The 26,105-nt window shown below is 44.1% G+C and overlaps 1 protein-coding gene across 1 annotated transcript in view; it reads right to left on the bottom strand.

Annotated features, from left to right (window-relative positions):
• DPP6 (dipeptidyl peptidase like 6) overlaps nt 1-25,304 on the bottom strand; it is a 570,235-nt gene extending 544,931 nt beyond the window's left edge. Inside the window, exon 1 of the mRNA XM_074574110.1 lies at nt 25,233-25,304. Within this exon, the coding sequence (XP_074430211.1) occupies nt 25,233-25,289 (57 nt within the window). The 5' untranslated portion in view covers nt 25,290-25,304. The remainder of the gene's footprint in view (nt 1-25,232) is intronic.
• Between the last annotated feature and the right edge of the window lie 801 nt (nt 25,305-26,105).

The following is a 26,105-nucleotide window of genomic DNA, read 5'->3' as shown; positions in this document are numbered from 1 at the left end:
GGAACTGGGGATCTACAAGCCTCCCCCACCTTCTGCCACTGACCTGCAATGAGACAGCGAGCAGAACACTTTGCCTGCCTGATTCCACATTTCACACATTATTTGTTGTTTATTTTGGGGGATGATGAACAGTAGGAATGTTCTCTTAGAGCAGTTTAAAAAGCAACTAGCACGCATCTCTAATAAAAGGCTCACCAAAATTCAAATGCAAAGTGATTCTGTGATAGACATCTTCTCAAAAGATATTTGATTTTTACCCCTTTCTATCCAGTACCACCTTTTCCTTTGGTTCATCTCTAATTCTGTTCATTTGCCTTAACCACAGAGGCCAGTATAAGGCAAGCTTTGAGAAATGTACCGGCATTATTTAAAGATTTATCCCTGCTGCAACAAAATCCTTTCATGCTTCTGATTGCTAATTACAAGCAAATACTTTGATAGCTGTAGAAATCAGTTAACCATCCTCCCACCTTCCAAGGCACTGCGTCAAACTTGTCACTACGTATGAATGCACGTCTTAATCCAGTTTGATCACAACCTGGAACGAATAAGCTAAGAATAGGCTGATGCAACCGAGCACAGGAAAGTTGAAAACATTTGCTCACTATTTGGGACTCCATTTCTCTTTGAATTAATGAGCGCGGTGCTATAAATATCTAATTTCCATGAATTTCAAATAATGCGGGAAGCACATCTGGGATGTCAGTGTTGGAAAAGAAGTGTGTTTGCTTCTATACTGCAGCAAACTTCCATTTCCATTTTAACTCGAGGCTCCAGCCAAGTCCCTGTGGGAAGTGCAACGTCTTCCTGCCAACATTTGACCCTCCCTGGAGGACTTTTAGCCAGTGACCAGTTGTGCTGGGAGAAACACCACAGAAGCTGGCAAAACCCCACAAACTCTAACCTGGCTAAGTGACTTTGTTAGAAATACTGTTCATAAAGAACAGAATTGAGCCAATGAGCCAAATTCAGCATTGCTCTTAGAAGATACATATATTCATTGTAAGAAAGTATACTTCCGTGATTTAATTTCACACATGCAATCGAAGGACATATAATAGGATGCTTGTCTTTTATATGGAATATATTATCTCTCTGAATGTTACTAGGAACGTGCTGCTTTCTACAGTGTTTTTTGTTTATGTGACAGCACATTCAGCTCCCTGATAGCAGGATTTCCATCTTGAGTTTGAATATGCCTCTATCGCACACCTACAGCCTTCCATCACAGGCAATATTTATATTAATTAATTTTATTTTTTCTTGCATCTAGGTTTTTATAATGTTTTGTTTGCTCCAGAGAGACGGGCATGGCTACACATGTGCTAAAACTGTTCTCCCAGAAACAAAAATGAGCGCTCAGGAATTCTGTTCAGCCCGAGAGCCGAAACCGGAGATGGATGGAGAGATGGTAAGTCCCAAAACAGCAGTTCCTCTTGTTGTTGTTGTTGTGGAGTTTTTAAATTATTTTTTTAAGTGCACAAGCAGACAACTGCCTTATTCCTCAGTCACAGCAGGTTTAGGATCCATATGCTCTTCAACAAGACCTGGCAGAAGATTTCCGCTGGAACAGATTTCCACCAGGAAAAGCCAGATTGAGGAAACCAGCTCTGTTTACACAACCATACCAATTTTGACAAAATTTTGGAGGAAAGATAAATTCTGATTTTAAATCAGCTCCAGTCCCAGCAGTTGACTCATGCACCAAAAAAAAAAAAAAAGTGCAGAATTGAATCCTCATCCTTTATAGATTTTTATGTATTCTGGCTCCGTGTGTAAAAACTTGAATGAGCAGAATTGGCTGGATCCAATTACATCATTAATCACTTCTGCAGCCTGCTGGTATGAGACTTGAAGTGGGTCTCTCTTGATGTTATGGGGGCAAAAAAAGAATCTCTCCGTTACTACTGAGTTAGATTTACGTGCATGGCAGTGGCATGGGTTGCTTCCATGCATACCGGCGTGCTTAGTGCGAGAGCAGTGCTACAAGAAAAACTTCAGGACTGGTCAACAGAGCTCTGCCTTCAAATATCTCAAACAAAACTGTGCCAGCTTAGTCAACACTGAATCACAGGCTAATGCACTGCATTATTACTGAGACACAGAGTCTCTGTTCCTCATTAACCACATTAACAGCCTGTATTACAGCCATGCAAACGCTACAATACCTGACTGCATTCTGCAGCTTTCAAACGGGCACTGAAATTTTTCTACCTAAATCCCTGAATAAAACACACTAGAAACTAGAGAAGCTCCTACAAAAGGTGGCACTGAACCCATAGCCTTTAGTTCTCAAAGCACAAACCACCTCTCTAGAAAAAAAGAGGACAGGTTTGGTTAATAGAAGCAGCCCTTGAGATCACCAGACCCGAACCTGTCAATTCACACTCAATGCAGAGCAGATTATAAATTAGGAGGGAGCTGCTAAAAAAAAAAATAAATAAAAAAATGAAAAGAGAAAGAAAAAAGCTCAGACTATATCAATGAAGTAATGTCTCCAGGTCAACAACTCCTAAGCAAGTAACCCACATAATTAACCATCACAAATATCTGTAATTAACCTGCAAAACCATACTAATTAGGAAAGTGAGAAGAAAAGACAGTATTTGAACACCAGATATTTATTTTCAAGGGAGGATACACACCTGGACAAATGACAGAGGGGGCCAAAACATCTCTGAGGCAAGCTAAGAAGGACAATGTCTTCTGATTGCCCATCAGTACTTGAACCAGGCAGTGCTTGAACCCTGCCAGCTCCATGGGTACCATTAGCCCCCGAAAAATACCAGATAGGAAAACCTAAGAAAGCAAAGATGAATTCATAGAATGACAGAATACCAGGTTGGAAGGGACCTCAAGGATCATCTGGTCTAACCCTTCTTGGCAAAAGCACGGTCTAAACAAGATGGCCCGGCACCCTGTCCAGCTGAATCTTGAAAGTGTCCAATGATGGGGAATTCATCACTTGCCTGGGGAGATTATTCCAATGGCTGATTGTTCTCATTGTGCTCTTCCTGCAAGGTGGCTCTCCCTTCCAAAGTGTCCGCTTGCCCACTCAGTTTCATATCATCAGCAAACTTCATCAGGGTACACTTGATCCCACCATCCAGACCACTTATGAAGATATTAAACAGTGTTGGGGCCAATACTGATCCCTGGGTGCAGCCTGTCAGCCACTTCCCCACCAACCACACAGACCACTTGTCTAGACTGTAACGCATCAGTTTCTCTAGGAGGAGGCTGTGGGGAACCATGTCAAAAAGCCTTGGAGAAATCCAGGTAGACAATGTCCACCACTCACTCCATATCAACCATTACTTTGTCATAGAAGGTGATCAGATATGTCAAGCACAATTTGCCCTTGGTGAATCCATGCTGGCTTTTCACAATCACGTGCTTCATTTGACTTGTGAGAGCCCCCAGGAGGATTCATTCAATAACTTTCCCAGGGACTGAACTAAGACCGACAGGCCTAGGATTTTCTGGATCCTCCTTTAAGCCCTTTTCTAGATGGGGATGACGTTAGCCTTCTTCCAGTCTTCTGGGACATCCCCTGATCTCCACGACTTCTCAAAGATTATGGACAGTAGTCTTGAATAATGCCAGACATCTCTCTTAACACCCTCCGGTGGATATTGTCAGGGCCCATTGATTTGTAGGGGTCAAGCTCCTGTAATATTTCACATACCAACTCTTCCTTCACTGGTGGTCGGTCTGTTTGCATCAACCTGGATTGCTGTTCCCAAGGCCTGTGGCCCCACAGTGCTGGTAAAGACAGAGGTGAAGAAAGCGCTGAGAACCTCTGCCTTTTCAGTGTTGTTGATGACTAATTCACCTCTCCCGTTTTTTCCCTTTCCTTCTGTTTCTCCTTGTTGTTTATGTACCTGAAGAACCCTTTCTTGTAGTTTTTGACATCTCTGGCCAATTTCAATTCAAGCTGAGCTTTTGCTTTTCCAACTGCATCTCTGCACCTCCTAGCAATGCCCTTGTAGTTCTCAACAGGTATTTGTTTGCTTTTCCACCTCTGGTATTCTTCTCTTTTGGTTTTGAGCAGACTCAGAAGCTCGCAGTAAAGCCAACGGGACCTTTTGCTCCATCTACTTCCCCTCTACATCTACATCCCAAGGGGATGAACTGGTTTTGTGCTTCCAGGAGAGCGTTCTTGAAAAACTCTCAGCACTCGCTAGCTCCTTTATCCTCCATGGAAGCTTCCCACAGACTGTGTCGCAACTGAGCTCTGAGCAAGCTCAAGTTTGCTCTTCTAAAATCTAAAACCTTTGTCTTAGTACTAACCTTCAGCGTGCTCAGCAGGATCCCAAACTCCACAATACTGTGATCACTGCAGCCAAGGCCGAGATATTACAAAGCAGGTTTTCTCGGTTTGTGAGTAGCAATTCCAGCAGTGCCTCATTCCTGGTTGCCACATCTAATATTTATATGAGGAAAGAGTCCTCTTGATGGATGACATGTGAGGTGAAGTATTGTTCTTCCAACAAATGTCTGTGTAGTTGAAGTCAACCATAAGAACCAGATTCTGTTGACCTGAAGCTCACTTAAGCGACCCAAATATTGCTTTGTTGGCCTTATCGTCTTGGTTTGGAGGTCAGTCATTGGAGATGACCCCTCAACATCTTGGGAGGCAGCTAAGGGACATTTGTCCCTGCTCTGGTTGTCCTGGCTTATTCCCCAGTTGGTTGCAACGGTGTTTCTACTTTGAAGCCCACACCCCGAGTCCTGCAGTTTAAAGGAATTTTACAGATTGAGCTAATCCCTAATTTTTAACATACAGTAGCAGGCTGAATTACTTTATGTATTAAACAAAGGACACACATAATTCCTCTCACAGTGAAAAACTGCACTGATGAAAGAAAGTAGATCACCTCTTGCCTTATAGACTGGTGTGCAAGATATGTCACAAATTTGCATGACAACCCCAAGGTTTTGGGTTTACACTTAGGTTTCCGAGTCTGGAAAAAAAAGATGTTAGAAAAATCGCATGTAGACAGAGACCTACCAATTCCTGTCTGAGAAGGTATCTGTGAATTTTCCATCTTGGCTTTCCTAGCAATATTTCATATGCATAAAATGAGCCCCAGAAATGCAACGTTTCAGGATGAACCAGGGAAAATCTGTTGTGTAGAGCACAAATCTGGCTTTTACTGGACTGCTGCCCGGGTGCTCAAAGATGATTTAGGCCCCTGAGTCATGGTGAAGTTGATCTGTGTACATTTGGTACTCCCGGAGTAGGACCCTTTCCCAGTATTTTAATCTGCAGAGGAATTAGTAGCTGTTTTTTCTGTTTTACCATTTCATTTGTCGCATGACTGGACTTTGGGGTAAATCCAACCAGTCCTCCACCCCCATGGACATTCTCCTGCTGGGTGCTGAGCAGTTGTGGCTCTCAGCACACGCATGAGCCCTCTTTGGGGGTGTCTGACTGTTGACGACAAAGCTGTGCCAACACTTCTGCTAGCATGAACAAGCGCATTTCCACTGACCTCAGCAGTGTCGACACCAGCAAAGAATCTGGCCACATGTGATTCTTGCACAAACAAATAAAGATGATACAGATCGGTAGTATTCTTTATGTTTGAGTTACCAGCCAGTGAGCTGAACTAAATCCTAAACTCGGGGTCCGCGGGGCTGATTTCAGTAGCCATGCACCTGCAGGAGGTCACTCACCCCTCTCAAACAGGCTGCTCCCAGGCAGCAGGGGATTTCTGTTTGGCAGCATTTCTCATAGCTTTGCACAGCTGTAATGAGTAAAAACAGTCAGAGATCTTCAACACAGCTTAGAGAACTTGTTTCACTATGATGGGAAGCATTTGCATTCTTTTTTTGATAAATATCCCAAAAATAATTCAGTAGGGACTGGTAAAAAAAAAAAAAAAAGGAGTAATCACAGACTACTTTTATGTCAAAGACTTCTAGGCTGCGTCCAACAAGCGTGGAGCAAAATTACCCCATACCTGTCAATCTGAGGATGAAGGGAACCAAGGTCCTCATCTCACTTTGCAGTAAGGAAACTATTTAGGATCCAGGATCTAATCACCATGCCCTCATCCCAGTCTGCTGCAGTGAGAGTTCGGGTGGGTTGACCCTGTCTGGATGCCAGGTGCCCACCAAAGCCGGTCTATCACTCCTCTCCTCAGCTGGACAGGGGAGAGAAAATTCAATGAAAGGCTTGTGGGTCAAGATGAGGACAGGGAGAGATCACCCAGCAATTACTGTCACAGGCAAAACAGACTTAACTTGGGGGAATTAGTTTAATTTATTACCAATCCAACCAGAGTAGGATAATGAGAAATAAAACTAAATCTGAAAACACCTTCCCCCCACCCCTCTCTTCTTCCCAGGCTCAACCTCCCTCCCCATTTCTTCACCTCCTCCCCCCGAGCGGTGCAGGGGGACGGGGAATGGGGGTTGTGGTCAGTTCATCACACGTTGTCTCTGACGCTCCTTCCTCCTCAGGGTGAGGACTCCTCACGCTCTTCCCCTGCTCCAGCATAGGGTCCCTCCCATGGGAGACAGTCCTCCACAAACTTCTCCAATGCAAGTCTTTCTCACAGTCTGCAGTTCTTCATGAACTGTTCCAGCGCGGGTCCCTTCCATGGGGTGCAGTCCTTCAGGAGCAGGCTGCTCCAACGTGAGTCCTCCATGGGGTCACAAGTCCTACCAGCAAACTTTCTCCAGTGTGGGCTCCTCTCTCCATAGGTTCACAGGTCCTGCTAGGAGCCTACTCCAGCACAGGCTTCCCACAGGGTCACAGCCTCCTTTGGGCATCCACCTCCTCCGACGTAGGGTCCTCCACAGGCTGCAGGTGGATATCTGCTCCACCGTGGGCCTCCATGGGCCAAGGGGACAGCCTGCCTCACCATGGTCTACACCATGGGCTACAGGCAAATGTCTGCTCTGGCCCCTGGATCACCTCCTCCCCCTCCTTCTTTACCGACCTTGGTGTCTGCAGAGTTGTTCCTCTCGTATATTCTTACTCCTTTCTCCAACTGGAGTTGTTATGTTTCACAGTAACTTTTTCCCTGTCTTAAATACGTTATTCCAGAGGTGCTGCCACCATCACTGATGGGCTGAGCCTTGGCCAGCAGCAGGTCCATTTTGGAGCCGGCTGGCATTGGCTCTATTGGACACGGGCGAAGCTTCTAGCAGCTGCTCACAGAAGCCACTCCTCTAGCCCCCCCGCTACCAAAACCTTGTCATGCAAACCCAATACAGGAGTCTTTCAAGCTCTGCCTGTTAATCACATTTTCAAAGACTGATCTTCAGTTCACATCTCCTGATTTTCTTGTATGAGCTCTACAACGCCAGTTAATTGCCTCTGTCTGAAGTGGCCTCCTTAGCATATAAAATCTCTCCATGTCTTTTCTTTTTTTTCCTTCTGCAGTGCACCATGAAAGGAACTTTAAAAGAGAATTACAGAAGTCAGTGAAAACCAAACAGGTTGCAACTGAAGCCTTTTCAGATAGAAAGGGGCAGAATGAAATGGATGTCATGGTAAATGCTTTCCTCTTATGAAAGGTAATTATTTTATTTTTTTTTAAATATCTAAACAGATGAATTCCATAGTGAAATAAAATATGTATATATACTTTGGCTAGGATTTTTAAAAAGTGATATGCAGCTACCTAACTTTGATGAATAAATGACCTTGTTCTTCTCCTGTGGGAGGCTAAAGCCCTTCTGGAAACATTCCCCTCACAGGGGGAATCTCAGGTTGGGATCCCAAACCCCTCAGATGCCAAGATAGCAGTCAAAGGGTGCAAATATTGCCCATTCGACCTACCATAAGAGAGGCCAAAATCTGAGTTGGAAAGCAGAAGAGAATAAAAAAAAAAGGATAGCTTGACACCAGTTCTCATCTTGAAAATATGCAAACCCACCACAAGTGCTGAATGTATCAGCAAAAACTGAACTGAAACTGCAGCACAGCCTAAACATCAAGGGACAGGCAAAAGCGGAATAGTCAGGACCAACAATGTTTATTTTTCCTAGGGAAAAAAACCATGTAGTTTCTCCATAACACAACAAAAACTAAAGGCGTTAAAGAGAAAGGCACAGAATTCAGTATGCAACTTACTATTATATCTGGCGTTTATTAGAAGAGAGTTAATTCGCTGCTGCTAAAAGATAAAACCAAATTAGACAGAAGGGTCCCGATTTCTCAGCCAGGCTTCAGACCTTCTGCTCAGAGCAGGTGGAGGGAAGGAACCTTAGAAGTAGCACAGGAGATGGATGGAGTGCTAAATATTGCATGCCGTACAACAGCCTCTACTTGCTACTGGCAAGTGAAGGCTTCTTGACTTGACCCCCTGGGGATCAGGATCTCCATCGCTGGGGTGCGGTGAAGGGCAAAGAGCACAGGGAGCTTGCGAAGCTGGAACAGCATGGACGTGCATTGCATGATACGCTGTGGCAGGAGGGGGTTGCAATGTTTGGCAGCCACCCAGAGAGTAAGGAGGGCTCTGCTGAGAAGAGCCGTGCTGGCTGCAAAAACACAGCACTGCCACTCCTCTTTGGCCTCAAGGTTTCACATGCAAAGGTCACTCCAAAGGGGAGGAGAAAGGGTAGGTTCCTGCTGGGAATGGCATGCCAGAGTTAGGCACCCTGTTTCCAACCTAACTCAAACATTTCAGCATCATGACAGTGTTGAGACTCAACTGGTCCGTCACTGTTGATCTCTGGCTGCTGCAGTAGTTTCTTGGGATGCCAGAAGCTAGTGCAAGCTTGACAGCCTTAGAGCCACCTCCATTCCCTGTGCTCTCCTGAATTTCCCTTGTGATATTTGGCTATGCCCAAAGACCAACGTCAAAATATGCTGTAGGCGCTCATATAACACTCACATTTTCTACTGAAACTTTGCCGTCAAGCACGAGGCACAGCTAGGGTCTTAAAGTCGCAGCCAATTATTGCCGGCTATCAATCCATGAGTGCAACCAATGCACAGGTGAAGATGATGCACACCAACAGTACATCCCTGCAGCCTGCTTGTTCTGGTTCAATAAAGCACGCTATCTGTTTCTAAACAGCATGGTTTTCTCAGTTTGCTATCTTTCTGATCTTTATTTGAAGGAAGTGGCAGCTTTCAAGAAGCACTGTGCCTGGTTAGACAGCAAGACTCTAATGGTGTAGATCACTGCTTTAAAAATCTAAAATTAATTTCAAGCCACAGCGAGGCAGGAGGATACAAGTCAGCTTACAGAAAATTATGCATGCACGTATTCCAAAAACTTTCACTGCCCTTTTTCCTTCAAATAATGAGGGAAATGGGAAAAAAGGGATGTTACAAAGAGGAAAACAATGCCAAAATCTCATGACTAAAATATTGTCATGGAGCAATGCAAGGAGCAGCGGAGCACTCTGGTGATAAGCAGAGTGTGCGTGAGTCCAAATGAACAAAAACCTGGGCTTGAATGAGGAGACCTCAGAGCTTCACTCCAGACAAACTTCCCCACTCTTAAACAGAGCTGGGGAACAGAGGTCCTCTGGGAAAAGGTGACAAGCAGCATTCGGCAAAAAAACATAGTTTAAAATACTCAGGTCACTACACAGTCCTCTGTTCCTGCTCTCTGCACGCAGCAAACACAAGGAGAAAGCAAAGGAGGGAGATTCTCAGTGACTTCTGTTCAGAGCTTTGCAAACTGGAGCTAATTAAGTGTCATGGAGGGGTTTTGCACAGCAGAAGCCACATGAAGGATCTACGTTTTTTCACATATCACAGGCGCAGCATGCAGAAAGCCATCAGACCTGACCAGATAAAACAGGAGATCCCAGAAAACTCCCTTTTGGGAGTTTTGGATTGTGATCTTACAAATAATAAACAATTGGTAGTATTCTGTTTTCATCCCATAGGAGTTCTGGGTGGGCATCAGTGTTCCTCCCCTATGTGATATATATGATATTGTAAAATTTGTAGTAAGCACAGGAAGACAGTTTATAATTTTTAGTGTGGAGAGACCATAGAAGACTTAGTAATGAAGCAGACATTGGTAAAGTCCCAAACTCTAGATTATATGTACTGCCTTGCAGAGAATTAAGCACCTCAAAATAGGATCTTGTCATTTTACTGCACAGGGGCTTCCTGAAAACCAGCCTGAAACCTCCTGAAACTGCTCAGCACCAGCCCACCAGGAATGCTAAAATATGGGACATCTTCAATTCTGCACCTTTCTCTCCATTGGGTCTGAGAGGAGACTCCCACCAACTCCAGATGACACTGCCCAGTCACTTATTTTTTTTGAGATGCCCACCGCCCACGGACAGGTAGGAGGCCTTGAGTAACTCAATCCTATCAAAACCGTGCTTACAAAGCTCTGAGGACTATTGAAGTCATATAACTCATTGGTGGTACACCTTACTTATTTACAGAGTTAGCAGTAGTGAAGCTGATGGCAGTTTTAGATGTAGCTTGCAAAACCTCACCTCAATACCACTGTGGAGCATCCTCCTATTATCATATATGGTCCCCAATTCTGACAACACAAACTTAACGTTTACAAATGCCATAGAATCATAGAATGGTTTGGGTTGGAAGGGACCTTAAAGATCATTTAGTTCCAACAGCCCTGCCATGGGCATGGACACCTCCCACTAGACCAGGCTGCTCAAAGCCCCATCCAGCCTGGCCTTGGTCTGTTTATCTGAGTGAATTTAAAAGTAATTCAAAGGCCAAACTCAAATTTACCTGAAACCATGGTCTAAGTGTTTCATTTGCACAAAATGGATTGTATTTTTGATAGTTAGAAGATGGAAGCAAGGGACTACACACGAAGCTGTTATTCCTGATGGCAGTGGATACTCCTAAGTCAGAAAGACCCAGGAGCAGTTTTAAAGGGATAGAGCATTTGAAATGTTTAGATACATAAGCCCACTGAAATCAGCGCAAGACAGGAACCTACAGTTCCAGAGATGTATAGGCCAGCAGCAACAGCTACAGTGGTCTCCAGGGATGTCGCCAGACCACCTGAGTACAACCACTTTCCTTCTGCCAGCCGGAGCTAAAAATAATTGAACGGTTCATTTATTGATAGGCAACAGTGAAGCCTGGACTCATTTCTTTTGCTCTTCCACAGGCGGCCCAGAGGAACCCGGGAGAGCGAGGTAGGCTTCAAAATTACATGTTTCAGGAAAGCACTCCTGGGATGTTCAAAAAAGAAAGTAACAAACAAAAAGGAAAAACTCTATTAAGAGCTCCCACCTCCCAGGTAACAGCATACACTTGTGCAGGGACCACCAAATGTCATGTTTGAATACATAAGTGACTAAATATCTTTCAAAATCCAGTCCCTGCTGTCCTTGTTTCTCAGTTCCACTGTCTGTAAAACTGGAGTAACACTAATCTAATGTAATCCAATCCAATCTAACAGCAATCAGCAGTTATCTGAAGAAAATCTCATTAGAGGTTTTGAGGAGCTGAAACACTACTGCTATGGAGCCCACGGAAATATCCTAGCTGATGACTGCCTCTTCCTTCATTCCTAATCTCCTCCCTTCTGAGGATAATGCCTCTAAAACACAGTTTACTAAATACTGGCAGAATTTTGAAAATAACTTTCTAATGTGTCCATGTTTTCCCCTAGGAGCTGATGTTCTCCCCTCTGATCTTTACAGATTATTCTGTCACTTAGACATAGTGACAGTTGTTTCTAAATGGAAAAATAAATCCCCTTTAAAAAGCAGAACTAAATAATAATAATAAAAAAAAACCAAAAACCAAACCCACAAAAAACTCTAAATGTTAAACAAGCCAAAGCTACCTACCAGAAAAAGAGACTAAACCCAGCTATATTTCCCAAAAAATAACCTTCCAAACACTTGCTCATCTCAAAGGTCTAAATAAGATTTGATTTCCTAAATATGAAAGAATCAGGGTAGGACTGTTAATATAGCAAGAGCTGTTAGCAATAGTGACACAGCCTGATTTTTCTTTACTGACAGCCATGTGCTAGATGAAGTCCACTGGGGTTATGACAACAGGACTAAGGGAAATGTCACCATCCTGGCATTAAACCCGTGTTAAGGGAGTGGAGAGGGAGCCTTGGTCCTTATTTTGAGCAGTGAAGTGTATACTCATCTCTAGTTCTCAGAGCAGTAAGGGGAGGGGAATCTGCTGTGCCAAAAAAATATATGGTATCAACAGAAAGCAGTGTATTTTTCAATCCAAGAACTCATTATTGATTAAATTTATTTAGAGCAACATTTACAAAACGAGGCACGGCCTGAGTAGTAGCTGACCAGCTAATGTTTGTACCGTGCCCTGCAGGGCTCCCAAAGGACCTTGCAGTCAAAGACACCGACGTTGATATCATGCTCACAATTACAGGCAAAGCATGATTTAACCTTGCCTGCTTTATCTACATCTGCCTTCCGCTCCACATGGAGATTCATAAACCTTCTGTGCACCAATATCAGCATTTTTGCAACGCTTATTCGCCCGTTTCAAAAGGATTGGCTTGGCTGGACTACCCTTTAAAAAAAAAAAAAAAAAAAGAAAAAAAAATGGGCATCCTTTTTCTCTTGGTCCAGACAACAGGCTGCCTCTCCAAGAATTCATCAAGATTGAAATGCAGACATCAACCTAAGTCTGCTGACACAATTACCCTGATCAGAATAACCCAAGTTTTTCTGAAACCTGAATTTTGGCAAAATAAAACCGGTCATTTCCCCCCCAAGCTCTGAGTGCTGTGCCTTGTATTATTATAGATAAAGCAATCTCAGCTATGCTGATTACACTCTAGTATTCAGCCATCCGTCCTGACCTACAAGAAACATTCTGGCTCTTGGGAAATGACAGACAAGAATTTAATGCCATAATTCTTCCCAGCTTTTCTTACCCACACTGACAACTAGCAACACACTAGACAAGGCTAACGCTACAAGGATGCAATTTGAGATTAGGATGCCTATGTTTAGGTGCATACGTGACTGTCAGGTGTCTAAACTCCTATTACAGTTAACATGGATCTAGTCAAAAAAAGCCAATGGAATATAAGAAGCAAGTCAGGGAGCAGCCAGCCCATGGCGACCTTAGAGTGAGCTTCATCGCTCTCTGGACTCTACTGACTGTGTCCCATTGACTATAATGGGAGTTTAGGTATTGCCTGACCTAATTATAACCAGTAGAATTCTACTGACTAAATGAAGATACCCAGCATCATTTGAGATGTCCCTGCATTTCCAAGACACACAGCTGGTGCTGGCAGACACAACACAAGACCCATGGGAAATTCATATCCCCGTGGCACAGCAGCTGAAAGGATACCTGGCACATCTCACGCAGCACTACTGCAGAAAAATCCTGCCCCTAGGTTACACGTGAACAGAAATTAGGTGCCTAAATATTGGTGCTGAAATCCTTAAACTGAGTCCTATCCTTCAGGGATCACCTTACACCCATTACCCAGTTAGCGCAGAGAGAGCGTTTTGGTCTTTCTAAGGACTCAAGTCAACACCTCTGCATCATTCTGATGGTATTTTTTCACCTCTACAGCAATACTGGCTATAAACTTGAGCTTTCTTTTTTTTTGGCTTTTCTTTTTTGTTGTATTAAATGAAATTGGAAACCTTGGAAAATACATGAATTTTCATGCTTAGGAATGCTGTTATAGTGGTGATTAGGAGTGCTGCTACAGCACATATAAATATGTAGCCAAGATGTGAAGGCTCGTTCACATTTACACATCCGAAAGAAGGTGCCTCATCAGTGATGCTCCAGTATACCCTTCCCACTCATGAAAACAATCCCTTTTTTGGCAAACGCTGTCACTTGGTACTGCTGACGAGATCATGCATCCTGGCTTTCAAACAACTCATGGGACAGTAGGTATCTTTTCTACAACACAGTGTAAACACACACCTTTGCTTTGGTAACACCTACATTTTATCATCTTATTTTAGTATTTGGGTGCGTCTGTGTGCTTCAGCCTCTGCAAAGAACAGCTATTTGTCATTTGGCTACAGTCATCATTCACATGAACAGCATAACGGTCTTAATTAAGTTGCTAAGTCTGGGAATAACAGCGGTAGGACCGCATTGTAATTTGCTAGCTTTCTCCTAACTCTTTTCAATTTCTATTTCCAAAGCATAAGAGTGTATGTGACAGCTTCTATTGAATAAAATATTGATTTTTTAAATTTTTTTTTCCTTCTGGATGATCTCCCCATCAAAAGTCAAATCTAACAAACGCTCACAAGGAAGTAAGAGAGGAGGTTTCAAGAAAGAATAAGTAATTTGTGGTAAGATCTCTATAAACTATAATTTAAAGTGCTGGAAGCCTCATTTTTATACAATCACTAAAATAAAATTTTAAGCACCGGGAACCATAGTTCTTCATTACTGGGTTCTTCAATAAACTTTATGCTTTACACCTTTAGAGGCAATTCTTCCATCAGCACATAAGAGATTTCGGTATGTTGCTTCTGCTGACATTATGGGAAGTTAGACGCAGATGTCCCTCCTGTGCTTAAAATAAGAGAGAATAATCTCCCTGTCTTTCCATTAGTCTGTATCAGCTGCCAATCAGAATTTCTCTGGTGCAAAATATATGCTGTAAAATATAATGAAGCTACCTCAGGAAAGTATCTGAGGAAGGCTAATCATTGGAGGTCACTTATAATATTTTGCTGTCAAAGATAGTTTTAACTGAGGTATTTTTATCATAATGCTGCGATGGTGCACAGCATTGATTACTTTCCATTAAAGTCATAAAAAAGCACTGAAGTTTTCTACTGTTCTGCAAATAAAAGAAAAGGGGACAAAGGAGAAAGAAAACACAAACACTTGAATTACTGCCATAAATAGAGAGTTTGAGGGTCCATAAACAATTTCTTTCCTCCCTCCATCCTTAGCTAATGACTTCATCACCTTCGTTACGAGCATACATGGCCAGAAATTCTAGGTGCAGTTTCTGAGTGGCAGCTTGAAATACCTTCATAAAAGCACAAGCCGCAGCAACCAAGAGCTGTCACTACCTTTTCAGTGGCCCATGTGAAGATACCTGTGTTTCAATCTGAACCAGTCCTTCGGTGTCCCTGAGTTGGACAAACCAGCAAGGCAATATATTTTTATGCTATAAATGCCCTCTATGGGCAACAATTCACACAGATTAACAAAAAGCCCAAGCAGATTTCTCTTACTATTCAAAATAAGGGAAAACTAGCTGGTTTTATCCACTAGAAGTAAATTAACTTCTTCATATCACGGAATATTCAGTGCCCTCCCCTGCCATACAGAAAACAGCAAGAGCAGAGCAGATACAGGAAGGAAGCAAGAATGAACCCTAAACGAAGGAGTGAAAGACACGGGCAAGTTGCAGATATGCTCTGTGATGCAGCTGCAGCCTTAGGGAATTTTAGCAAGATCGAGATAACTCAAGTGACCAAAGTTGGAACAAATCATAAAATATGGAGCTACAGAGCATGCAGAGAGCCGGGCCCGGGAAGTTCAAGGGTAGTCCTGACCTGCTGGAGAAGAGAACTATGACAATAACAAGCAGCTAAACTTGGAGTAAGTGACTGCAAAACTTTGGTGGCCTCTCTGCTGGCAGATTAATTGTGCAACAGGTGGTCAGGCAAGAGGACTGGCAGTGAAGCAACACAGCGTGTCAAGGAAAACGTATCATACTGCGTGCTTTCACTGGGTCCCAGATATAACCCTGATTCATGTTGAGCAGAGTGAGAGACGCCCCATGACTATCAATGGGATCACACACAGAAATCAATGCTAAGCAGCGAGAATACAAAGCGAAGGATAAAATCCTTAGTTTGAGAGATGATCATAAACCAACGAACAAACTAAAATGTAAGTTCTTTGATGTAGGAAGCGGTGTTATGCTCTCGGGCTGGAGAGCCTCTCGTTCAATTGTGTTCCAATACGCAACTAGCATTCCTATGGAGTGCTGCAATAGAGATAACACTGAAGAGAGTCCCTGCTGGTGGATCTTTTCTGGACTTGTTTCTTATGAAAAGCTAACCAATCCTCCACTTCGGAGAACAGAGGTAAAGCAGTGCCAAAGACTCTGTGTGAGGTCATTATCCAGCAAAATCTGACTTGAATAAAAAACTGCACTAAAAATCTGCAAACACTAGGATGTTGGGATGCTAAAGGAAAGTCCAAGAAAAGTCAAAAGCCTAGAAGCATAAACTAAACATTTAAAAAAAAAAAAAAAAGGCATATGGTGTATATCTGCTGCCCTGAGTAGCAGTAAATTACCAGCAGCACACATCTGTCTGCCATAATTTCAGCCTCTTCCTCGCATTCCAATTTCAGATGCCATCTGCAAACGAGCAAGTTAGCTGACCTCAAAATGTTGATGACCTGCCCCTTTCCAACTTGCCAGCAGAGCTGAGAGAAGCTCAGAACCCACCACCTTTGTCAGCCCCCAACCCTCTCCCCGGGGCTCTCACTGAGGACAAGCCTTGGCTTTGCTGCAGCGTTATTTCATTCTGCCTACTTGAACCACGACACCTAGGAGTGCCGTACCTGCTCTCTTTTTAATTTATCCGAGGTTTTATAATTTTAATAACCTTCCTTTCAAGTGAGCTGAAACCCTGGTGTGCTCCCCTCTTCTCTTCCACATGCTCTGTGGTTGCAACACAACTCGCCCCTTTGGGTATGCTTCCCTCCAAAGTCCTCTTCTGGAGCAAGGTTTGCATGTCACCATACTGGGACCCTGCAACTGCCTATCTCTGTCCCTCCTATATCTTTTTTCCTTCATTCCAAAGGAGAATATGTTCTTAATGACACTGAAGTTTGCTAAATTCTCAGATTTTAAGAACAATAACTTAAGGCCAAGAGTAAGGATGGGAACCCCACTTAGTGGGTTATCAAGTTGTTATTCTCCACCAAAGAGCTCACAGACCATGCAAAGGAAATGCTCATCCTTATTATTACCAACAGAAAAAAAACAGCAGAATATTTGCCCCAGTCTCAGCATGATGCAACTACCACTGACTGCTGTGGGTTCACATTAGATCCCCAAGACCACGCTTACACTGGGAGGTTAAAAGCAGGTTGGAGAACATTTTCATGACGGCAGCAGTGTCTGGCCTTGATAATGAGCTGGGATCTATGATAAAGTGACAATGTGAAAACATAAAGCCTAAACCACTTGGCCAGTATCCCAGTGTAACTCAGAGCTTAATCCAGGAATCGGGGCATTCCCCTTGAGTGCTAGCACAAGTCTTTTTAGCCAAACTTTATTTCTGGTAATGCCATGAAATGCAAACCAGCCCTACCTACACCTGCGTAAATATGTGGTAAATCGGTGCTTTTCATTAAAAAAAAATAAAATATCCCAGCATGTCAATCTGGTTATTTTGTTTTAAAACCAGCATAAAAATGCCCAGCATAATGTAAAGATCACAAACATCAAACTCTGTCCACACCAGGCATGGGAAAACTGCATGAAAATAAATAAAAGTGCTAAATAAACAAATGAATGAATGAAAGCAAATTACTTCCCTATGTTTACTTAACAGCGTTAATATAGAAATAAGCCAAATGTGTTCTAGTGAACAAGAAACTGAGTCTGAAGTGAATCTCTTTTCTTTTCCTTTTTTTCTATAGCTTAGAGGTCCTTTGTACTCTCACTGAAGTTATGGCCTCGAGCAGTCCATACAGCATTCACAGCATGATATTGTAACTATTTCATTGGGAAACATCATAATCAAAATGCTGAAATAAATATTTTTCCTGTTATTTGACTTCAGCATTAAAGTATTGAAATGGCTAAGCTAATTCATTTTGATTATCAGCCCATTGCTCTTGGTATTATAAATGAACCCCACAATTTTGACAGAGCTTCTAGCTAGCAAATGCCTGAAAACATTATTTTGTTAAAGCACATATCATGCTAAGATTTTTATTTTTTTTTTATTTCAATGAATCAGTTATGGTCAATACAAAGTTAATATAAAATAGTTTACTGTTAAACGACATCGGCACTCACACACTTGCTCCATCCAGTTAAAAAGCCATTGCAGATTCCGGTTATAGCACTCAGAGCTCCGGCTGCATTCTTAAAGCACCAACTGTTAGTTAGTTTTGTTAGCATAAACACCCAATAAAATTTTATGGCGTGTTCAGCTCTCATTAAAGATGACAAACAGCAGCAGAGAGCAGCGCCCACAAACCAACGGGGAGCAGGACGGCTCCGGCATCGCCGATCCCCAGAGCTCGTTCATGTTCAGGGCTCGGGGCTCCCCGTGCCGAAGGGCACTGCAGAGGTACGGAGAACAAAATCCCACGCACCACTGGAAGCCCCTCGAGTTCTGCACAGCCCCACCATAACGCTCCTGGCAAATATTTACTGAGGGGAGAATGGTCCTTCTCTGGCTCCATTCTCATGCGCTCTCTCAAACCTTAAACCAACAGCTGTTCTAAGCAAGGTATAACGTTGGTGCACAACGGTACAAAACCCTTGGCTCTTTTTGCTCCCCATCACCCAAAATACCCTAGACAAGATGCTCCATCAACAGCAGGACTAGAGGAGCCTGCTCTTCCCTAGGTTGCATCTCGCGATTGGATTCCCTCCAGTCGGGGAAAGCGTGACCCCTTCCAGGAGGTTTTTGATCAGTCAGGGCATTTATAAAGTCAGCCTGCCCATCTCCCTCTGCCTTCCCATCCTTCAAAGGGGTGTTTTAGCCTTCCACTGAAACTTCTAGTCTTGAACCTGCCATCATCCTCCTTTCAAAATTTCCTGTTGGTGGGAGCTTTACAGAACAGTCGACACTTGGCACTCCCAGGAAGCACTCAAGGGAACATGGCTGGAATTAACTGACAAAAACCGTCAGCTTCACAGGTAGAATTATAGAGAAAGCAGATTTCACTGCCTGAAATAATACAAGATTTGGTCAAGAACTTCCCACAGCCATTACTCCTAAAATCCTTCGGCTGGGTTGCTTAAAGTCCTAGAAATTTCTGAAATCTTCTTTCTATCAACAGAAGCAAAACTTCTCTCACTAATTCAGCACCCGTACTGGATAACATCAACTGAAAACTTACAGATTTCAAGAAAGACAGAGAATGCCACAAAAAACAGCTTCGAGCACTTTCCCTGGAGTTGCCTGGCTTTTCTTCTTTATTTGGAGTTCACCACTCCTAGTTTTGACAGGTTTTGCCTGGCTTTGCCTCTGCAGCTCTGTGAAGGATCCCCCACAAAGGATAGAGAAAACAGACAATTAAAACCGGTATAGGGGAAAGAGTTAAATCACCACTACGCAGTTCCATGCCACGTACAAAACAAATCCTTGCTCCACAAGGAGCCAAACTAACACCTGGCTTCCTAATGGACAGAGGACTCAAGTCTACAGGTTTCTCCCCTTTCTTTGTCCACAGCTTTTTCCTGCTGACACCTACACTGGGCAAGGGATAACATGCTTCACAGAGAGGGATATGCTCGTGGGATGTCAGGAACAGACGCTGATGAGCCAGCTGGCTCTTAAATGGCCAATAGCAAGCATTGCCTTTATTTTCCATGGCAGAGAAGCTCAACTTCAAGTCTACCCTCTCTACCTAGCCTGCAATTTCCACAGAATTTGAGATTGTTATTATTCTGTTGCTTGGTGGTTTATACTCAGCACCTTACTTCACTGCCTGTAAAACTAGAGTAGTTCTCCCCTTCTTCCAGTTTTTTTGCCTCTTATTGTCAACTTAAACCACAAATGCTCTGAAGGCAAAGCCGTTTCTGTCTCTATTGGGTTGCAACATCCATCAGGACTGGGCCTTGATCTTTGCTGGGGCTCTCATGCAATACTGTATTAGACCACTCTGAAAGGTTAATGTTCTGAGATGGAAGTGTAATTTCTAAGGGACTGCCCTCCAAGCTAGGCTGGATTTTAAAGATAGCTGACTGATCATGTTTTAAAGCCCTGGCAGCTACATCAAGCCCTACTTTAACACTTATTAGGTGTGGAAGTCAACCTTGCATTCCCACTAGAGTATTAAAATTGGACAACTCAAAAATATACTGCTTAGCTGTGCCCATACATGGTAACTTGCCACACATAGTAAAATGCAAGATGCAAGTAAAACTGAACCCGTTTCTGCTTCAGCAATAATACAGAGGAGCTACCATAGCTTCCTTATCTCCATTTTCTGCATCAAAGAGTGCTAGAAATGCTGTGGCTCTATTGCTTCCATAACTTTAGAGGTATTGAATCTCTCTGCAATTAAACCAACAGAAACAAGTAGTAATTCAACTGAAATCAGTGGAATTCACATGAGGGGGAATAGTTCATGTAAAAGGGAATGAAATTAGATTCACCCACTGTAAATGCAATAATCTCTTATTAATCATTTAAAGAATGAATGACTATAAAAAACAAACTCTCTCATATCCTGTTAAAAGGACATTATTGACCTGTTGACCACGGCTGTATGAACACTGCACTGCCCCTTTAGATCAGGGCAACTCCTTGCAAAGATTCAGTTCTGCAGGAACATCCCACATCAGCAATTTGCTTTTCTTATAGGTTAATTTTGTTCTTTTCAAAACAATGGGAGAGCAACCAAGGGTGCAATCAAAACCGTACTTCCAGTTCAGCTTAATTGAGTGTGCTTTACTTTAACAAAGACTTAAAATTACTTCATCGAGTTGTTTTCACACCCACTTTCTTACATACCAATATTGCTAATTAGTACAATTGTCTCTTCTTTAAAAGAAAAAAAAAATATCTGTCCAAATGATTTGCTGTTATCCTCGAGCATTCACTATTGCAGATTAAAAATCAGGTTACAGTTATTCAGGCAGAAGTCCCAACCTCAAGACTTTGATTCAACAAGATTTTCTCCATGCTTACACACTTGAAGCTGAGGGAGGAAGGGTGCTTGCTTAGTGTCTGCTATAGCCAAAATGTGTCCTGTAAGCCACATCTAGAAAATCCATGATTAACACACATACCATTTGCTCAGTTTTAACTCAGCGTTGCTTCATTTTACCGTACAGCCTGAATGACTCTCATGACTCCTGTTGAGACAAGAAAACACTTATCTCCTACCCACACATCAGGACCAGAATCAGGAAGAGGTTAAAGCCTAGATCCAAAAAAAAGATTTAAACGTCTAACACAACATCAGTGCAATTTAGGTAGCAAAAAGACTGCATTACCCTCAAAACACACATATGCTATTTGGGTACTTATCAGTGATACACTACTGGGGCCACCAGTGTGTGCCAAAGGAGCTGTACCTACATCTCACACAACAACAGGTCTCAGAGTCAGGAGACCTGACCCCGAGGATATACACTGACCATGTCCAAGACTGAGCTCCACACAAAACAGCTACAGCAGCTGTAGTCATTCAAAAATACGGTGAGAGAAAAGTCAAAAGAGACTGAATCAGCAGCAGCGTTGTGCCAACCAGTATGCACTAACGTACGGCTGAGGCTGCTGTACAAAGCTGGGGGTTCAAACCTTACCCTCCAGATTGTGCCAGTGGTTCGGCTAAATGTGTTTTCATATAAAATAAAGGAGCCATGCATCCCCTTCCTCCCCAAGAGACACGGTGGTTTCCCACCTTCCCCACTCCAAAAAACAGCCCTGCGCTCTGCTTTGGCTCTTCTCCAAGAGGGGAGATGGGAGGGCTCCTGCTGTGGAGCAGCCTGTCTCCTGCTGGTAATGACAGTCCCCCAAAGGATGGGAGCTGGTGGGTCTCTGAATCCTCACCAACTCTTGGAAGACACCAGATCCACAAATCCTGCTCCACAGGATACCCCTTTGCTCACCCCACCCAGATGGAGGGCCCCAAATAGAGTTGTTTCTAAAGAAAGAAATGACTCCCAATGTTTTCTGTAGATTTTCCTCTCTCGAGATAGATGAAACTGGGAATCCCAACATGAAACAAAGTGCCTTCTCACAGCATCTTCCTCAGTACTAATCTAAGAAAAGAAGTGAATTTTCAGACACAATTTCTGTGCCTTGCATTGGCTGGCATGGGGTTCTGGACTGCTGAATAAAAGCCAAAAGCCAGGAGCTGCAACATGCAGTGCCGAAAAGTCTGGGTCCCCATATGGAGTTAGCCCTCATTAATTCCTTCAAGAAATCTGTTGAAATGTGACAGCTGGCAACCGAACCCCAAATTCTTATGCCAGGATCTCAATAACTTTCCAATAATGTGTACTTTCTTAATCGGAGTCAAAGCCTGCTCCCAGCCCACACAAGAGAGGTGGCTGGTTTTGTACAGACTCTCAGCGGCTCTCGGGCTCACCACCCCAACACATCAGAAACGTTCCTACGATTAAGCTTTTCATTCCAGCACTGGGGTGAATCCTCTTACCTTCCTCCCACAAATTGTCTTAGGAAAGGCAGTGGGATTAGTCACAGGCAGGAAAAAAAGAGCATTAGAAGCTGTATGTACACAAACTATTTCTCAAAAATAGTTCTCTCTAGCCAATAAATCACAGTCTTTCAATAGCACTCACAAGTGGCTTAGAACTAGAACTTGGTTAAAAACAGGTAAAAAGCGTTACATAGAAACGTCAAGAAAAATATATATGTTTTAGTGGGCATGCGCTACTAGAGTTTGGAATTACAATCAAGCTACCTACTTCAGGGCTTTAATTGTAGCCCTCCTTGAAATTGTTACCTCCCTTGCTCATCACAACTGGGCAAAGCTGTAAATCTTGCAAAAGAAATTGGAAGTCTAAGTGCCCATTGCCTAGCGAGAGCATAGCCAGGAAGAAGAATGACCTTGCCCCACTGAGTTGGCATTTACAGCTCTTTGAGTCGACACAACGTGCCGATGTATTTTTTTGGAGAAAGAAAACTCACACCAAGTGGTTTCATGAGCAGTGGAAACAACAGTGTTTGATTTATGATGGATTTTTGCCCCTGCATTATTTGTTCAACCCACTCCCTCTTGCAAACACCCCAGCCCTCACCCATGGCTGCTTCTTTTCCACCATAAACTTCCAGTTCTTCCGCATTTTGTGCTATACCCCTTCCTTTCTCCCATTCCCTCACAACCTTTACATAGCCTGTGATGGGCAAAGGACAGCCCATGATGCAGCTACAGCTGACTGGTTGCTGGGATAGGGCAAGTAAAGGAAGTATGACCATATTTCTCCTTGCTTCTTTCTCTACTTGTGTATTAAATACTCTTTTTTCTCTATTAAACAATTGATTTCCATGACACTTGTAGGAAGCTGACATTTGCAACACTTGTGTTCTGACAATTTGGGCTAAAACTGGCTAGTGAGTTCAAAAGTTAGGCAATTAGGAAAGTCAGAAAAGTCTTGTTTGTGATTTTGTTTAGGGTTTTATTTGTTTTTCAGGAGAAAAAAAAAGATATTAAAGATACTAAACATCTCACAAGCATTTCTGTGTTTTAGAAGTTAGCATAACAAAAAGCTTCTCTATTCTGCCCCTGGTCTACTCCATCATGGACCTCTTATAGATCCGTTATTTGTTTTTTCAGCCCTGTTTGATACACTCTAATTTTTGAACTCTGCAAGGTTTCCTTGCAACTGAATCAGTCATGCATGGAGCTTTCTGTGTTTTAATTAAAAACCTGAAACCATCAATCATGTCAATCTTCTGACTTGAAAAAATATATTTATTTCCAATGGAAGAAATATCCACAACCTACAGCATTTGAAAATAAGATGAAGATGCCTTCAAGACAAATACAAATGTATCAATTATCATGTGCTGAGAACATACACATTTGAGCCCTATCTCTTCCCTCTGTGTTAAAGCATTAGGTCAGCAGCTTGATACAATAAATTATTACTGATCTGCAATAACCTTAGCCGTTCAACCCAAAACTCAAAGAAAACCCGAAAGTGCAAAGAAGGGAGGCCCAACGTTGAAATTACAGGCAAGACCCACGGAGGACCTTCAATTTAAGGCCCTAGAATTATGCAAAGAGCTTATACATGGGTTTAACTTCAAATATATGATTAGTCATGGAGCTAAGTAAATAATTTCAGCAGACTCATCTAATCTGCTTGTGTACTTCCACAGCCCTCATCATGTCGCATCTTTTAATACTTGCGTAGCCCCATGATTAGTGGGTTTAATCCTAAAAAGATTGTATGAGAAAAGGAGGAATAACTGCATTCACTTTACAGAAGAAGAGGCAGAAGGTAAATCCGTGTGCCTAAGAGTTTGTAGAGTCAGGTCTGTACTGACTAGACATGGAGTACCCAACCAGATGAGCAGCAGCACCAGCATTTCAAACAACAACACAAGTCTAGAAGATGAGATGCTGTGCTAGTATTAAGAGGAAAAATAAAAAAAAAAAAGTTAACAGAGCACCATTTCTGGCAAAAAGTAAATTTTCCATTTCTTTAAGGTGCATCGCATTTGCAAATATGGAATCACGTCTTTTTACAAAACACTAACCTCAAGAAGGCATTTGAAACCTCGGGGGGGGGGGCGGGGGGGAAGGGAGGGAAGGAATCCACTGTAAAACAGAAATACAAACACTGAAAAACACTTCAAAGAGTTGCAGAAGGAGCATCAACAGAATTGTCTACAAGGGGGCACATACATCTACCCAACTCCAGTTTCTATTGCACTGTGTCAGTGTTGTAAAGGCAAATGCGAGGGCCATGTTTGTCACTATCAAAAAGCAGTTAATGCAAATTTGATCTGGATCAGGTGCGAGCAGCCAATTACACGTCTGTTGAATTCAGCTGAGTCCACAATAAGGTGTTTTCTCCCAGTTATTTATTTTTTTTAACGCTGGCTCTGCAAACGCCCCGTGGCAAGAAGCAAAAGCAGGAGACACAGAGATGGTCCCAGGTCACACACCAGCACAAATCTTTACCCTCGAGTCGTTTTAACCCTTTCGAAGCGGGAGCGTGAGCTCGGACCGTTCCAGCACTTGGGGCTGCGAGGCCGCAGCATCCCCGGTTCCGAAAAACCCGCTTCGACACCTCCCCGAGCCGCAGCCCGAACGCGTTAAATCCCCGGCACCGCACCCGCGGAGGGGCGCGGGAGCCGATACCCGCCCGGCCCGCGCAGCGCTGCAAGGAGGAGGCTCCACGACCAGCGGGGAGAGAGATGCCGAACTTCGCCAAGTGATGGGCTGGCGGCGAGCGCAGGGGGCTGCTGCCCGGCCCGGCGGGGAGGAGGATGCTCTCAGCTCCAGGTTCAGGGAACGGCAGCAGCGGAATGGGGAGGGGGGGGAGCCGGGCAGCCCCGCCGCTACGCACCCCACCGAGCCCCGTTCGCGCCGGGCTGCGCGCCCCGCGGAGCCCCGCGGCCGCTCTTACCTTGGGCCCCTTGCCGGAGCAGCGGACATTGTTGGTCACCCCGGCCGTCTGGTTCATGCTGGGGCCGGCGGACGGGCAGGAAAGTTGGGCTCAGGGGCGCGGTGCCCCGCGCAGCCTCTCCTGCGCACCCGCGGAGCCGGGGCCAGGAGGGGGGAGGAAGAAAGGAGAGGGCGGGCTGCCCCCGCGCCGGCACTTTGCCCCCGTCCGCCGGGGTCTGCGCCTTGGCGGTGCTCCCGGCTTCCCGGCTCCAAAACAAAAACCGAAACACCCCCAACCCCCCCCCCCTCCGCCCCCGTCCCCGCTTTCCTCCCCCGCCCTCCAAAGCAGAGGCGAGGCGAGCCCGGTTCTGCCCGCCCCCCGCCCTCCGGGGCCGCCGCGGCAGCGGGGAGGGCTCGCACGGCTCCGCGGGACGCGGTGTCCCGCGTTGTCCCACGCCGCGACGGCCCCGGGGCCCGGCCCGGCCTCGCCCCCCAACTCCCCCCGCCGCAGCGAGCCCCCAGCTCCCCGGGGGAGGCTCTCACTTCTTCGGCGTTATTTTGTTTTAATCTCCCCCTCCCCCGGCGTGGGCAGCGGGAAATGGCATTAAAAAACTGTCAAGGGTTCCGCCAGGGTTGGGGCTTTGGACCCGCTGGTGCTCGGGGCAGTTAGTCCAGCTGTTTGCAGTGGTGGTGGTTTGATTGACAGGTGTTTACTGGCTGCCAAACTGCAGGATTTGGGTCTCGCTTTCCTCTTCCAGGTGTGTTGGAGTTCAGGGCTTTTCTTTTGTTTTGGTGAAATATGGGCTGCACACCAGACTCTGCTTTGCTGGTAAAAATATTTAAGTAAACAAACAAACAAACAAATACCTGTCATGAGTCATTATCCAGATATTTT

Source organism: Larus michahellis, chromosome 2, assembly GCF_964199755.1.
Source record: "Larus michahellis chromosome 2, bLarMic1.1, whole genome shotgun sequence".
Taxonomy (NCBI): Eukaryota; Metazoa; Chordata; class Aves; order Charadriiformes; family Laridae; genus Larus; species Larus michahellis.
Note: the sequence above shows the minus strand (reverse complement) of the source record. Positions and strands in the feature narration are given on the sequence as shown.